A 15963-nucleotide genomic window follows, 5' to 3' on the forward strand; every position below is an offset into this window, starting at 1 on the left:
AATTCAGAAGGCACCATCTCAACCCCGTCCCTATTCCTGTAGTTTCTCAGATACAACCAAATAGATTTAGTTTCTTGGTATCTTTCTAGAGCTAGTTTATGAATATAAACAAATATCCAAATAAACAAATATGTTCTTTTGCTTTTTTTATACAAACGGTACCTTATCGTACCTATTGATCTGTTCCTTTCTCTTTCTTTCTTTTTATTATTTTATTTTATTTTAGTTTTTGAGAGAACATCTTGCTCTGTGACCTAAGCTGGAGTATAGTTGTGCAATCTGGGCTCACTGCAGCCTTGACCTCCCAGGCTCAAGCAATCCTCCCACCTCAGCCTCCCGAATAGCTGGGGCTACAGGGACATGCCACCAAGCCCGGCTAACTTTTTGTATATGTTGTAAAAGCAGAGTTTCACCGTGTTGCCCAGGCTGGTCTCAAATTCTTGGGCTCCCACGATCTGCACAGGTAGACCTCCCAAAGTGCTGGGATTACAGACATGAGCCACCATGCCCAGCCTCCACCTCTTACAGTGGATCTGATATTATAATGCCCACTTCCTATGATGAAAAGGAACTGAATGAGTGTGGAATCTCTAGGACCACGCTGGCATATAATGGGCCCTTGGGGTTTAGTTTAGTAGCAAATTAAAAGGTGCCCATTCCTCAAAACCTTCTATAGACATCTTTCAGGAAACTGCCATGGATAAATATCTGCAAATCAAAGCAAAACTTTAGGGACAAACTACATCAGTCTTCACCCGTGAATTTTGCATCTGTGATGCAAATGACACCCCTCTAAGATGTTACCCTTCTGCAGTGCACTACCTGTGCAACTGTCCTCAGCAAAGAGGGAGTAATCTGCAGTAACTGAGTGGTGGCTGCCCCCTTTACAGAGGCATAAGTTCTCAACTTGCCACAGTCTGCACCATTCCGGTTTGTGCTGTGCCTGGTCCATTTTACTCACTGATATTACCCAACCTCTGAAGGTGTTTAAGTTTGACCATTGACCTCTCATTTCACAGTGAACCTCAGAGAGGTGAAAGGATTCACCCAAGATCACTCAGCAAGTGTGCAGTGTCAGCAAGTTAGCAGTAAGTCAACACTAGGCCTTAAGGCTCTTGTCATTTCAGAGCAGGACTCTTACTGCCATGCAGCTACCTCTCTCACCAGATGGTCCAAGGCATTTGGTTGTCTCTGGCTTTGGTGGTTGTGGGAGGGGTGGATCAGAGATGCCCTGGGCCATGTTATGGCTCTAGGCCACACGCAAGCAAGCTGGAAACTGAATTGCCTCTGCAGCTGCAGAAGACTAATTTCTATATTGATATTTGGAAAAACTAACAGCTAGAAAACACCATTCTACTCATTTTTAAAAGTAAGATCATATTAAATGACATTACATGCATCATTTATGTATTGCTCGCAGCACCAGCATCCTCAAATGTGGTTTTAATTTTGGTAGATATCTTGCTAGGGGGAGCACATTTCTAAGTTATCCAGATATAGGGCCCTCTTTCCTTCTCTTTCTGTCCACATGCAACCAGATGTTTTGTGGAGTTAAAGTTGACATTTATGTAAATGCTACTTGGTGTCTGTTTTTTTCACCTTTAATTTAGGGTTTTCTATCTGGGATGTAAAAAAATCACTTGGAGGGATTTTTCAAAATACCAATGGCCAGGCCACTAGCCAGTCAATCAGAAGCAAAATCTCCTTGGATGGGACCTAGAAGTCTTTACAGTTTTCCAGCATTTTAATGAACATCCCTGATTAAGAACCACCAGGTCTTAAGAGTGTGGTATATGTATTTTTCAAGTTCCTAGAGGCTCTCCAAAACAGAAAAAAAAAAAGAAATCTGCTTTATTCTCTGCTTGGTGTTGATGGATCAGTCTCTTTAGCCGTTAGTCTGATCCTGGAAATTTATGGTCATAATTTGATGAGCAACGTTGGGAATGGCTTCTTCTTTTTCTTTTTTCATTTTGAGACAGAGTCTCACTCTGTCAACCAGGCTGCAGTGTAGTGGCGCGATCTCCACTCACTGCAACCTCCACCCCAATACTTTCATTTTTAAATATTATTTATGGCATCCAGATTTGCATAAGATGGACTGGGTCAATGGCCATGCCCTTTATAAATCAATATTCTTAAGTTCTGCAAATTCAGTTTCCTAAAGAGCCAAATCACATCCTACTCATCAGCAAGGTGGGTAGACATCATCTTCACAATCACTTCTAATTTTTGACCATTGTAAAAAAATGAAATATGTAATCACTTTCTTATTGTAAAATAAACAATTTACTTTTGCAGGACCTACTGCCTCCCTGCTCCCTTTTTTTTTTTATTTCAAACAATCTTGAACCCTTTGTCATGGGTCAGTTGGCAAGAGAAGCCTGTTTGTTGGTTTGAGAGCAGTTCATGCAGACACAGACCACTTCCTCTGAGAATTCATTTGCTTCCCCAGGATGGAATCCGGCTGGGCCCCTGACCTTGCTGGTCACGTGGGCCGGGGCCTCCATCAGTCATACCCTGGACTCCTATCTGTATCTAAACACCACGCCCCACCCCCAACTGCATGGCAGCCACTTGCGTAGCACTCTGGGAGGGCTCTGGGCATGAGCAGCGAGGACTCCATCAGCAGCTCCTCCAAATAAGTCCTGCTAATGAGGGTGGCTTGAGAAGCGGCTTTGATGTGCTCCTAAATCCAGTTGCAAAACAGAACTAAAGTTAAGGCCTCAGCACAGCACTAACTTTGAAGTATTCTTACTCTAGTGTCCTGTGTGGTGGTACTGGAATTGTCCATTGCTAAGACTCAGAGGAGAAAAGCACTTAGCATCACAGGACTTGGAGCACTGGTGCTGAGGCAACCCTTCATTCATTCGTCAGATGTTTGTTAAGGCCTAGGCCTAGGGCAGGGGTCAGGGATTCTCCTCACACAGCACGTAGGTGGCAGGACCAATACCGGGTCTGATCTCCCAGCTGGGGGCACAGGCTGCTAACCTCAGGCCTGGAATCTGTCAGATGCCCTTCCTGTGCTGACTTGACTTAGACAGGCCTCCTGACCTTCCCGCAAAGATCATGTGTGATTCACAGGGGTTCTGGCCACTTGAAAGGTTCCTGAGAAAGTACATGCAATGAGGACAGAGCTTGCAGAGGGAGGACAGGCATGCAGAAGGCTCTGTGTGCAGCCCCAGACCTGGGTACCTTCGTCACCGTCCTCACCCCGCCTCCGGGTGTGCAGATAGGGAGCAGGTCTCCTGTGTTATGGCCCAAGCAGGGCTGTTGGGACACTGAGAACATTCCCTCCTCCCGCAGGAGAGAGAGGTCCAAGGTGCCCTACATCACGCGCCAGTGTGTGGAGGAGATCGAGCGCCGAGGCATGGAGGAGGTGGGCATCTACCGCGTGTCCGGAGTGGCCGCAGACATCCAGGCACTGAAGGCAGCCTTCGACGTCAGTGAGTGTCGGCCTGCGCAGGACGGGATGGAGGTGTGGGCAGTGGTGTCCGCGATGAGACCTCAGAGCGCTCCATGGCCCAGGCATGTCACATCCTTCTCTGTGTCTTTTCTTCATTTACTGTTTTATTATTTTTAAAAAAGAGAAAACAAGAGTTGTACAAACAGCTTCTATAGAAGCCAGTTTTTCCGCCTCCATCTCACCAACCCTCACAGGCTTTGAAGGACCCGGATGTGCCTCAAATGCCAGGGGAGGGCACTGAGACCCCAGAGGGTCCTTCCCAGCATCTTCAAAGCAACAGGATTTTGTGCCTGCAGACCCTTCTTTGCAGCACACACCACCTACCCTGACCAGGACCCCTAGAATGCCCAGCACCCCTGGGTGGGCCCTGTGGTAGTTTCAGCTCCCTCTGGGGGCCCAGAATGGACCTGGCCTGTGGTGAGGATGTAAGCACCAATGGCCAATTGGGTCCAAAGGAAGACACCGGTTCAAACACTGAAACCAGTCAGATTCTCCCCCGGCCTTCCTGCTATGGGAAGACACTGGTGCAGGGGTGGTTGCTGTGTACAGGGCAGAGCCACCCAGTCCCCACACAGGCGCTGTGTCCTGCCACACTGGCCTCCTCCTGGCCATCACATCGGGCCAAGCAGGGGAGAGGAATGGGAATGCCCACGCACCCCTATCAATTCTGCAGACACAGAACCATGCACAGCTCTTGGGAGGAGTCACGTGAGCTGCTCAAAGCCTGGGAGGGACCACACAGTGGTCAGCGTGGCAGGGACCGTGCTTTAGCCAAGGCAGGGATGGCGGGCGACTCACTCGGGATCCTCAAGGAGGCTGCTGCATTTCTGTGCTCTTTCCACATAACAAGGACGTGTCGGTGATGATGAGTGAGATGGACGTGAACGCCATTGCAGGCACGCTGAAGCTGTACTTCCGTGAGCTGCCCGGGCCCCTCTTCACTGACGAGTTCTACCCCAACTTCGCAGAGGGCATCGGTGAGCACTAGAGGCCTTGGCCTCATGGGAGACGTCTCCTCCACGTGCACTGCTGCCCTTGGAGGCTGTGAAAAGTGAGGTGTGGGAAACCGAGCTATGCCCCCTCTGGCATGGTCGGGTACTCTGCTGCTGCTGACCCCTGCGAGGTAGAGAAAAGGTGATCAGGTGGTTCACACCCCACACAGGTGTCCCTCACAGGGTCCTCACTGGTGGCCAGCGCTGTGGGTGTGATGATGATGATGAGCCTAAACTGCGCAAGGACTCGTGTCCCAGGCGCTCCATGTGACCACCTTGGGAGAGGTCTCCGGCTTGTTGTAACCCAGAGGAGTAACCCACTGCCTCCTGCAGCTCTTTCAGACCCAGTTGCAAAGAAGAGCTGCATGCTCAACCTGCTGTTGTCCCTGCCTGAGGCCAACCTGCTCACCTTCCTTTTCCTTCTAGACCACCTGGAAAGGTAGCCCAGCTCTCTTGTGGCTGCCCAGGACTCCAGGCCTCCAGGCCGTGGGGTGCCCCTCTGCTCCCACCAGACCCCCAGCACCAAGGACCTTTTCCCCTGACCCCCATCTGCAATAACTCACTGCTTCTAAGGACTAGCACCGCTGCCACCCCTGCCCCTGCCTCTCCTCTTTGCCACCCTCCTCCCTCTGCACTGTGGCCTTAACAAAGAGCTCAGAGCTTTGGCCATGGCCAGCAGTGCACTTGGACCCCCCTCTTCCCTCCCAGTCACATCAAGGTGGAGACCTCCCCACCAGCCCAGAGTTGGCCCCTTGTCCTGGGCCACTGAGATCCAGAAGTACCAAGGCTGGAGTCAGCTTGCAGCACAGCCAGGGTCGAGGTCACTCCCTCCCTGAGGACACTAGCACAGCACAGCCCCTCTGCCTCTCTCCTGGTGGTGGCGTTGAAACAGCACCCTCTGCTTCAGTCCTCTACAGGGTGGCAGAGAAGGAGGCAGTCAATGAGGTGTCCCTGCACAACCTTGCCACTGTCTTTGGCCCCACGCTGCTCCAGCCCTCCAAGAAAGAGAGCAAGCTCCCTGCCAATCCAAGCCATCACCATGACTGACAGCAGGTCCTTGGAGGTCATGTCCCAGGTATGGGAAGATAGTCTCTAGCCAATGCCACCCCAGCCTGACAGAGGTGGCCTCTGCCTGCCCCACCCCCAGTCCTGCCCATTTTCCGACTTGCATTGTATGTGGTGGTGGCTGAGATTCAGAGAGAGGGACTTGCCTAGGTCTGCATGGATGGGAGTGATAGGGGGTGCACAGGCCACCTCCTGGTCCTGCTGGTGCACCTTGCTGGGGGCTTAAAATCACCCCAAGTGTTCGGGTGTGGTGGCTCATGCCTGTAATCGCAGCACTTTGGAAGGCCGAGGCAGGACAACCGAACCCAGGTGTTTGAGACCAGTCTGGGCAATGTAGCAAACCCCATCTCTAGAAAAAAATACAAAGCAAAATTAGTCAGGCATTGTGGCACACACCTGTAATCCTAGGTATCTGGGAGGCTGACACAGGAGGATTGCTTGAGCCCAGGAGTTAGAGGCTGCAGTGATCCATGATGGAGCCACTGTACTCCAGCCTGGGGGACAGAGCAAGGCCCTGGGCATCTCTAAAATAAATAACCACCCCCCACCCAACAAGTCATGCCTTGTCAGGACCCCACCCCACCCCCATCTCACTGTAAGGGGTTCATGACACTAGCAGGGGTTTCTAGCACCTGAGGTGGACTTGGGGGCTTGGGCCCCAAAGACCTCCCCACCAGCAGCTGTGAGCCCCCCTCTGAGCCACTCTCCTCTTCCCCACTCTGCCCGGGCAGGTCCAGGTGCTTCCTGTGGCTGGAGGCCATCCCTGCCCTGGACAGCAAGAGACAGAGTATCCTGTTCTCCACCAATGTCTAAAGGTCCCAGTCCATCTCCTGGAGGCGGACAGGCAGCCTGGAAACCTCTGGCTAATCGGGCCATCTGTAGAGTGGGAATCAAGATTTTCTGAGGCATCCTTGGGCCACTCCCAAGTGTCAGGCCATCTGCCAAGAGACAGCGGCCCAAAGCAGAAGGACAGGTGGCCTGGGCAGATCCCGCCCAGGTCTGAAAGCCCCAGGCTGGCCTCAGACTGTGGGTTTTTATGTGGCCACCTGAGGGCACCCCAAGCCAGTTCATCTCGGAGTCCAGGCCTGGCCCTGGGAGACAGGGTGAAAGGAGTGGTTTTTATGAACTGAACTTATAGAGTCTAAAAGATTTCTACTGAATGGCTTGTCAAGAAGCGCCCTCTCTGGGGAGAAGGGAACGTGACCGGATTCCCTCATTGTTGTATCTTGAATAAACGCTGCTGCTTCATCCTGTGGGGGCCATGGCCTGTGTGGGTGGGGCCTCCCTTTCCCTGACTTAGAAACCACACTCCACTTAGAACAGGGTTTGAGAGGCTTAGTCAGCACTGGGTAGCGTTTTTGACTCCATTCTTGGCTTTCTTCTTTTTCTTTCCAGAAGGATTTTTGTGCAGAAATGGGTCTTTTGTTGCCGTGTTTGTCCTCCTTGGAAGGCAGCTCAGAAGGCCCGTGAAATGTCGGGGGACAGGACCCCCAGGGAGGGAATCCCAGGCTATGCACTTTAGGGTTCCTTCTCCAGGGAGAGCGACCTCGTCCCCCGATCCTGACCACCCTTCCAGCCCACGCTTTCCTGTTTGGCTTCCACAGGCCTGGACTTCTCTGGCTTCTCTGCCCACACACTCCCTGCCCCAAGTGTCCCTGCCCCTGCTGCAGCACAGGTGACTTCATTTCTGTCCTCTCAGCTCAGTGGACTCACTCAGCTTTTGTATAAGTCTCCACTTGGTGGTAGCAGCTTGCTGATGACTTGTTTTAAAACTTTCATCCTAAATAACCTTTTGATACTTGAATATTTTTAAGTTTTATACATACTTTCTAATTTTTTTCCCAACAGATCCAGATACGTAATAAGATGCTGGAATGTAATCCCTGGACAATCCGTGTCCTGGCAGCATTTGGTCTTCCTCTGAGCACCTGGCTCCGCTGTTCTCAGGAGTGGGTTCTGAAGTCTCTGGAGAACAGGATACGTGGAGGGTTAGGAAGGGGCCAGGCCTAGAGACGGGAGACTCCCTCCCAGAGCAGGTGGAGGCACAAGACCATTTGCTACCCCATCTGCTGGCACCTGCAGGGGAGCCCAGGCATTCTTTGTAAACCATCCTGACCACCTGGCTCAAAGAAAACAGAAGCATGGAGGCCGCCAAGTATTTTCAAGAAATAACCCCATGAACATTGCATCACTTTTTTAGAAAGAGGGGCTTGGGGCAGGCAGAGGAGAGAAGGGAGAGCAAACTGAGAGCCAAGTTTCCAGATGGTCCTGCAGGAGGAGAGGATGCAGCTGCCCAGAGGGAAGCAGGATCACATTTATGGAAGTGAGTGGGGTCCCTGGATGACACCAGCACCCAGTGTGGCTCTGTCTGGCAACCGCTCCCAAGGTGGGAGGAGTGGGTGTCCCCTGTGTGTCAGTGGGCAGCTCCTGCTGAGCCCTCAGCTCACTGGGGAGCATGACAGCGGGGCCATGCACCTGACACTCCTCTCTGCTTGTGGACCTGGTGAGGCAGGGAGCAGAAAACAGAGCCACTTGAAGGCTTTCTGTCTGCGTCTGTGTGTGGTGTGGATTTAGTTGTGCTTTTTTCTTGCTGGGAGAGCACAGCCACCATTTACAAGCAGTGTCACCCTCATGGGTGGCGAGGACAGAACAGGAGCCTCTGCTCTCTGTACCTATCTGGGCCAGGTGGGCTCCCATGCCCTGGCTTCCATCTCTGTCTCAGCGACCATTCAGCCCTGCGCAGGAACACATGTTGCTTAGAAAAGCCAAATCCAGCCCTTGTCTCGGTCTCCTCTGGTCTCATGATGTGCATCTGTTACCTGGAAACTGGAAACCAGTCTATCAATGTCTGTGCCAATTTTTTATTCCCTCCCCAACCTCCTTCCCCATACGACTTTTTATTTATGTAGGATATGTGCTGTCTAATGATGGGATGACCACACTTTTCCATGTTCTAAAAGTGCTCCTCTCCCGCAGGGTCCCAGGGCTGATGGTTGCTTTGGGCCTACAGCTACGTCTTACCCGCCTCCTGCCTCAAAAGCCTGTGTGGTGGCAAAGCTGGTGTGGGGCAGGGGAACGCAGCGTTCTCCAGGAGGGGGACCCGGCTCTCCTTCTGCAATGCAGGCGAAGGCCTAGATGTCAGTGTGACCTCCCACAAGGCATGGCTTCCAGACTCCCCGACCAGAAATGATGCTTTTTTGCCTCGGGCCCAGGGTTTGAAGCAGCCTGGCTTTCTCTCGGTAAGTGGCTGGTGTCTTAGCAGCTGCAATCTGAGCTCAGCCACCTACACACCACCGTGGGGGAAAGAACTGCTGAGACTTTCATTAAAAAGTTTCCTGAGACGACTTGCGTGCATGTTGATTTCATGATCAGCGCCACTGGGAAGAACCCCTGAACCGGTGAGGTGGGGCTAGAAGCAGCAGGTGCAGTGATGGGGCTGAGTGCCCAGGAGGCCTCAGTGCTCAATCAGGCCAAGGTGGCCTAGCCCAGGCTGCAGGGAAGGCCGGCCTGGGGGGTGTGGGTGAGCACAGGCAGGCACCAGCTGGGCAGTGTTAGGATGCTGGAGCAGCATCCATAACTCCACTGAGTTGGGTAGTCTGGTTGGGGCAGGGACCACTGTTGCTTTGGCAGAGAGAGATGATCCCCACTGGGGAGAGGCTGTTCTGACTCTGCAGGTGGGACAGGGACAGATGGCCACCAGGGTGACCCGGCTGGTCTTCCTTTGCTATGCTAAGCCCTGGGACATGGAGGATTCCCGCCACACACAGCCTGGGCCTGGGTTCTTACCTGTGGCCACCGCTCTGGCACGAGCCCCTCAGTCTTGGGTGGTTTCTGTCTGGTCCGGGATTTGGTGTTGCTGCTGAGTCCAGCCTTTCCATCACCTCCGCATGGGCCATGGGTGTTCTCAGCCGCCTCCCGCCTTGGCTTCAGTAGCTCACCCAGGTTACAGGGGAGCTGCCCTGGGCTGGAAATGGGCGTGCACCCTGGGTCCTACTTGAATGAATGCAGCTTGAGGAGACCCAGCCGTATCCACTGGGCCACAGGTTACCCTTGGCAATGCACACATCAGCCGTCAGCCTGAGCTTCCCCAGGAGAGCAAGGCTCACATGACAAAGGCTGCCCGTGGCCAGTGAGGTGGCTGAGCCCAGCCAGGACCTTTCTCGGACTTCCGGGATGTGGCTCTGCTCGTGAACTGCCTGGTCAGCTCTCTCGGGGTGAGAGGGGCTTGTCACACGGGCCCTTGCCTGCAGTGTGACCCTTCTCAGCTTCTCTCAGCAGCCCTGCCTGCGGAGTGTCACCATCACCATGATCATTTCCCTGACACTGCGAGGGTGTGGGGACGTCCTGGGTAGAGACAGGGCCCATGGCAGCAGCAGGCTCAGGGGCGCCCTGCACTGGTGGGCTGGGGACCTGGTGGAGAACACAACAAGGGCTGGACAAGGGGACGAGCCTCCATCCTGGCCTCTGCAGGCCTCAGCAGCCCCTCCCACAGGCAGAAGGGTTCATGCTGGGTTCTGCCCTCACTGCAAGAGCTGCCAGTGCCACGTGCTGTTCTGCCCAATCTGGTGTCTGCAGGTGAGGAAAGGGCTGCCGCTGGCCCATTTCTGAGTGTTCAGCACCTAAGGGTGACAGCACTTTCTGTCCCTACCCTCCGGGTCCTGTTTGAAAATCAAACCCATGCTCGCAGGCCGATTTTTTTTTTCTTTTAGAGACAGGGTGTCACTTTGTCACCCAAGCTGGAGTGCCGTTGTGCAGACCCGGGGCAGGGGTGTTGGAGCCTGGTTGGCCTCACTGGAACAGAAGAGAGCTGCTTCATGATGCTCAGCTGACAGGCAGAGCCTCACATAACCCAAGTTCTCACAGTTCAGAGAGGCCAGCCAGCGCGGGGACAAAGACAGGCACGCACTGAAATGGTTTCCTGGAAGACAGGGCCCAGTTGCATCTCTCAAATGGGGCCAGATTGGAAGGGAAACCAGCTGCTTTGGGCAAATGAGGCCACTTCTGAATAAGCTCCCAAACTAGATGGTGCCGAGGGCCCTGGACCTGGCAGCTGGGCTGGACATCGCACGGCCCTGTATTCCAGGAAACGGCATCTCAGTGCTTGTCTGGCCATTTCTCCAAAAGAACCATCCACAGGCCATTTTTCCATTCCCCTCCTATGCACAGACGGGGCCGGGCCTGACCAGAAACTCTCCCTTAGCGTTTTCAGTCACTGCCAAAACTTGAGCACAGCAGTGAGGATGTGATGTTAAAATGTGACTCTGGGCCAGGCAGTGGCTCGTGGTCATCAACCCAGTGCTTTTGGGAGGCTGAGTTGGGAGGACCAGTTGAGATCAACAGTTCAAGGCCAACCTGAGGAACATAGATCTCTACAAAAAATAAAAACTAGCCAACTCTGGTGACAAGTACTGGTAGTCTCAGCTACTCAGAAGGCTGAAGTGGCTTCAGCCCAGGAGTTCAAAGCTGCAGCTATGATCTTGCCACTGTATTCCAACACGAAATACAGAGTGAGACCATGTCTTGAAAAAAGGAACAAATAAACTAGGTATAGAAGAAACATACCTGAAAATGGCAGGGCTGTGTGCAGTGGCTCGTGCGTGTAACCCCAGCACTTTGGGAAGCTGAGGTGGGTGGGTCACTTGATGTCAGGGGTTCGAGACCAGCCTGGCCAACATGGTGAAACCCTATCTCTACTAAAAGTACAAAAATTAGCCGGGCGTGGTGGCAGGCACCTGTAATCCCAGCTACTCAGGAGGCTGAGGCAGGAGAATCGCTTGAACCCAGGAGGCGGAGGTAGCAGTGAGCCAAGATCACAACATTGCACTCCAGCCTGGGTGGCAAGAGCAAGACTCTCTCTCAAAAAACACAAACAAAGAAAACAACATTACTGAAAATAATAAAAGCTCATACAACAAAGCCATAGCTAACCTATTATAGAATAGGGGAAAGTTGAAAGCATTTCCTCTGTAAACAGGAACAAGACGAGGATGCCCGTTCTCACCACTCCTATTCGACATCACACAATCAGGCAAGAGAAAACAATAAAAGGCATTCACACTGGAAAAGAGGACATCAAATTATCCTTGTCTGATGAAGATGTGATCTTGGATCTAGAAACATGTCAAGGCTCCACCAAAAAACCCCTAGACTTGATAAATAAATTAATACAGTCATTTGCAGGATACAGAATCAAAAACAACAACAAAAAAAATCAGCAGCATTTCTATATACCAATAATGGTCTGGTTGGGAAAGAAATGAAGAAGGCAATCCCATTTACAATAGCAACAACATGGAAAGATGTATGCCACAGAAGAAATTTTACCAAGGAGGTGAAAGATTTCTACAAGGAAAACTACAAAACACTGATGAAAATGTTTAAGAGGACAGAAAGAAATGGACAATCATTTCATGCTCGTGGAAGGAATTCATAGCATTAAAATGACCATACTGCCCGAAGCAGTCTAGAGATTCAATACAACCCCTACCAAAATACCAATGTCATCACTCACAGAACTGGAAAGTCCTAAAATTCATAAAAAAAGAACCAAAAAAGAACTCAAAGACCCAAAGTCATGCTCAGCAAAAACAACAAAACTAAAGGCATCCCATTTCACTGCAAATTAGACTACAAAATTTTTCACAAGTGCATAGTAACCAAAATAGTATAATCCTAGCATAAAACTAGACACTTAGATCAATGGGACAGATGAGATAACCCAGAAAGACAGACACATATTCACAGCCAATTGGTCTTTGACAGAGCCGACAGAAACACACACTGGGGAAAGGACACCCTCTTCAATGAATGGTACTGGGAGGGTTGGATAGCCACATGCAGAAGAATGAAACTGGACCCTTATCTCTCAGCATATAGAAAAATCACCTCGAGATAGATTCAAGACGGAAATGTGAATGTTAAGATACAAAACTACAAAAATATTGGAAGGAAACATAGACACAACCCTTCTGGACCTCACTCTAGGAATTTATGATGGGCTCAAAAGCCCGACGTGGAGAAGGATGAGCTGGAGGATGGCGCATTGGACTTGTGTCCAGCAGAACTCCTGACAGCACATGAGGGAGCTTTAGAAGCCAGGTTCCTCCTTGCTGTGCCCATGCGGGAAGTGGAGTTGCTAGGGTCAGAGGCCGGCCCAGACTTGCACGTGAAGCCTGCCTTGTTTGCAGTGGCACTGGATCCCCGACTTGCAATTGCAGGCATCGGTTTAAATGGTCCCCCAGGGATGTGATGGAAAGTAAAGACAGAAGTGCCACCCAACAGAGTTGCTCCCCGGGCCAGGTCCCACAGTCACCATGGAAGTGCTCTTCCTGGGGGGCCCCCTGGGTGTTCAGGCCCCCTCAAGCCCTATTTCCTTTGGTCCTTTCTCTTAAAAGATTTTCTTCTGACGGAATGCAGACATGGATCCGACTCTACTCCGAATTACCGTGGGTGTGGCTGTAGGGCTAGAAATGGCTCCAGAAGTGCCAGGCTGTGGGCTTCTCATGCATCCATCCATGCTTGCAGCTGGGAAGGGGGCAGGAATCTGCCACATGACCTGGGCTGAGTACCAGAAGTACCATTAGTAGAAAAAGGTGGTAGGAGGGGGATCTGAGGAGGAGAACGTGAGGGGGCTTGGTGGTCTGTGCTCCGTGCCAAACACGGGAGCTGTAGAGGGGGCCCCTGCAGCAGAAGCCAGGGGGACCACTGGGCCCAGGTGGTCTTGGGACTTGTGTCTCTCCTGCTGTGAATCCATACTGGGTGCTTTAGAGAGAGCAGGCACACCAGAAGCCCCTGTTGCAAGTGAGGACAAAGTGTGGGAAGGCCCTGAGGGTGTACAGTCCGAGATGTCCTTGGCCTCAGCCCGCAGTTCACTGTTGATGCGCTGGAATGCTGCCTCTTTCTCAAGGTCCAGGTCTTCGGCAGTGACCCGGAACCCCAGCTCCAAAGGAGGTGGCAGCATCAAAGGCCCCCCTCGCTTGCGTGGCAGCAGGGGAAACTTGCGTCTACGGGGCCTATCGGCCTGGGATCTGGGGGAGCCATTCCTGGGGGTGAGTGTCTGCCCTGGTTCTATATCTGCCATCTTTTCACACTGGGTGTGACCCGAAGAGACAGCCTGAGGTCCGTCCTCACTCACTGTCTTTGAGGAACTGAGGGTCAGGTGGCAGTGGGATGACGCTGGCCCCCTCCTCCGCTTTAGCCATGGGAAACCTCCCGTAGAGCTGTAGGAACTTGAGATAGCATTTCGCTTGGTGCATGAGCTCATCCAGGAGGTCTGGGATCTCTGGTTATATCTGACTTCTGATCTCTGGGCACCTGCTGCAGCTGTGGCTGCGGCCCAGAAATGTGAAGGGCCTCCATCCACTCCATTCAGTAGTGACTCTGACGTGGGGTTCAATGTGGAGGGGGGAGGGGCTGCTGAGGCAGCTGCAGGAGTAGAAGTGCCAGGCCTTGTTCTTCTGATGCCCGCATCCATGCTTGCAGCTGGGAAGAGGGCAGGAATCAGCGAGGTGACCTGGGCTGAGTCCCGGGAGTGGGAAGAGGTGGCAGGAAGGGGATCTGAGGAGAACAGGGGGCCTGGTGGTCTGTGCTTCTTCCCAGACACAGGAGCTGTAGAGGGGACCTCTGCAGCAGAAGCTAGGGGGGCCACTGGGCCCAGGTAGTCTTGGGACTTGTGTCTCTCCTGCTGTGCATCCATACTGGGTGCTTTACAGAGAGCGGGCACACCAGAAGCCCCTGTTGCAAGTGAGGACAAAGTGTGGGAAGGCCGTGAGGGTCTACAGTCCGAGATGGCCTTGGCCTCAGCCCGCAGTTCACTGTTGATGCGCTGGAATGCCGCCTCCTTCTCCAGGTCCAGGTCTTTGGCAGTGACCCGGAACCCCAGCTCTAAGGGAGGTGGCAGCATCAGAGGATCCCCTTGCCTGCGTGGCGGCAGGGGAAGCTTGCGTTTACGGGGCCTAGAGGCCTGGGATCTGGGGGAGCCATTCCTGAGGGCCAGTGTCTGCCCTGGTGCTATATCTGCCGTCTTTTCACACTGGGTGTGACCTGAAGAGACAGCCTGAGGTCCGTCCTCACTCACTGTCTTTGAGGAACTGAGGGTGAGCTGACAGTGGGATGAGGCTGGTCCCCTCCTCTGCTTTATCCCCGGGAGGCCTCCAGTAGAGCTGTGGGAGCTCGAGATGGCATTTTGTTCGGGGCACGAGCTCGTCCAGGAGGTCTGGGATCTATGGTTATATCTGACTTCTGACCTCTGGGCATGGAGGTCTCTCTGCAGAGTCCTGGGCCTGGACACAAAGGGAGAGAGGCCTCCGTTGTCCCGCAGGGGCCGAAATGCAGACCGTGCATCCCCGGTGACCTCGGGGACCCTTCTCTGATCATCAGGATTCTCTTGGACTCTAGGGTCCTTGTCCTGCTCAGGCATCCCTACCCCGCTCTCCTTGAGGGCCCTCAATACTATGTTCCCTGGCCACAAGTCTGGGGAGAGCCGGGTGTTGTGGGCCCCAAAGGGGTGACTACCTGCTCCTGGGTCCCACAGAGAGTCCTTGTGCTCAGTGTAGTGGCTGATCTAGAGGATGCCCTGGAATTCGGCACACACAGCACTGGCTTGCTGTGGTACCTGTGCAATCAAATTGAAGGCAGAATCACCAGGAAGGAACACAGGTCTTGCAGGATCACAGAAAACCTTCTTAGAGTTGTCTTGACACCACTGATGCCAAGTGTCCGGGTGCTTGTAGGATGGCCTGCCACTCAGTCCAGGGGCAGGAGCAACGGGGAGATCCCACAAGCAAAGTGAACTGGGGGATGGGCTGAACGGACTCCAGGCAACTGAGCCCTACTAGCAGGTCCTCAGCCTGGGCCCTGACAGGAATGAGGGGCACAGAGTGCCCAGGTAACCGCTCCTGGGAGGAGTGGGGTACCGTCAGATGCTTGAACGCTGGAGAGCTGGACTCTGAGCGTCCTCGTGGAGCTGCCAACTCGGCCAAAGTCTAAGCCAGCAGTTCCTTCTGTTGCCGGGCAACGCGCCTTCTAAACCTGAGGGAGTGGGTGCGTGAGCTCATAATGGCCCCAGTGACGGAACGACCTTAAAGGTTCCGTTGAGATGGAGTTTCGCTCTTGTCCCCCAGGCTGGAGTGCAATGGCGCGATCTCAGCATGTGCTGAGACCCGGGCACAAAGGTCGTGGGAAGAACAGGTGCCCACAATGGCTGCAGATCTGCCCGTGGATCACTGAAGATTCCTGCTCTCCTGCAGAGGTGGAGATTGCAGTGAGCTGAGATCGCACCATTGCACTCCAGCCGGGGCAAGAAGACCAAAACTCCGTCTCAAAATAAAAAAAAAGAAAAAGAAAAAAAAGAGGCCGGGCGTGGTGGCTTATGCCTATAATCCTAGCACTTTGGGAGGTCAGGGCGGACGGATCAGGAGATTAGGAGTTGGAGACCAGCCTGGC

The 15963-nt window shown here is 52.9% G+C and overlaps 2 protein-coding genes across 2 annotated transcripts; one reads left to right on the forward strand and one right to left on the reverse strand.

Moving 5' to 3' along the window:
* Window positions 1-3154: 3154 nt before the first annotated feature.
* Window positions 3155-4925, forward strand: LOC134739267 (breakpoint cluster region protein-like). Its single transcript, XM_063662858.1, has 3 exons — window positions 3155-3443; window positions 4306-4440; window positions 4789-4925. Exons 1-3 carry the CDS (start codon window positions 3155-3157, stop codon window positions 4896-4898), a joined length of 534 nt encoding a protein of 177 aa, XP_063518928.1. The 3' UTR covers window positions 4899-4925.
* Window positions 4926-12481: 7556 nt separating this feature from the next.
* LOC129022919 (putative POM121-like protein 1) lies at window positions 12482-15513 on the reverse strand. Its single transcript, XM_054469263.2, has one exon. It carries the CDS (start codon window positions 14936-14938, stop codon window positions 13100-13102), a length of 1839 nt encoding a protein of 612 aa, XP_054325238.1. The 5' UTR covers window positions 14939-15513; the 3' UTR covers window positions 12482-13099.
* Window positions 15514-15963: the final 450 nt, after the last annotated feature.

This window comes from Pongo pygmaeus, chromosome 23 (genome assembly GCF_028885625.2).
Source record: "Pongo pygmaeus isolate AG05252 chromosome 23, NHGRI_mPonPyg2-v2.0_pri, whole genome shotgun sequence".
Classification (NCBI taxonomy): domain Eukaryota; kingdom Metazoa; phylum Chordata; class Mammalia; order Primates; family Hominidae; genus Pongo; species Pongo pygmaeus.

Excerpts from the sequence above, each read along its gene's own strand:
- LOC134739267 (XM_063662858.1), top strand. The coding sequence starts at position 3,155 with ATGCAGAAGGCTCTGTGTGCAGCCCCAGACCTGGGTACCTTCGTCACC. Across the intron at positions 3,444-4,305 it reads GAAGGCAGCCTTCGACGTCA|ATAACAAGGACGTGTCGGTG; the intron begins GTGAGTGTCGGC and ends TGCTCTTTCCAC. Across the intron at positions 4,441-4,788 it reads CAACTTCGCAGAGGGCATCG|CTCTTTCAGACCCAGTTGCA; the intron begins GTGAGCACTAGA and ends TGCCTCCTGCAG.
- LOC129022919 (XM_054469263.2), bottom strand. The coding sequence starts at position 14,938 with ATGCCTGAGCAGGACAAGGACCCTAGAGTCCAAGAGAATCCTGATGAT.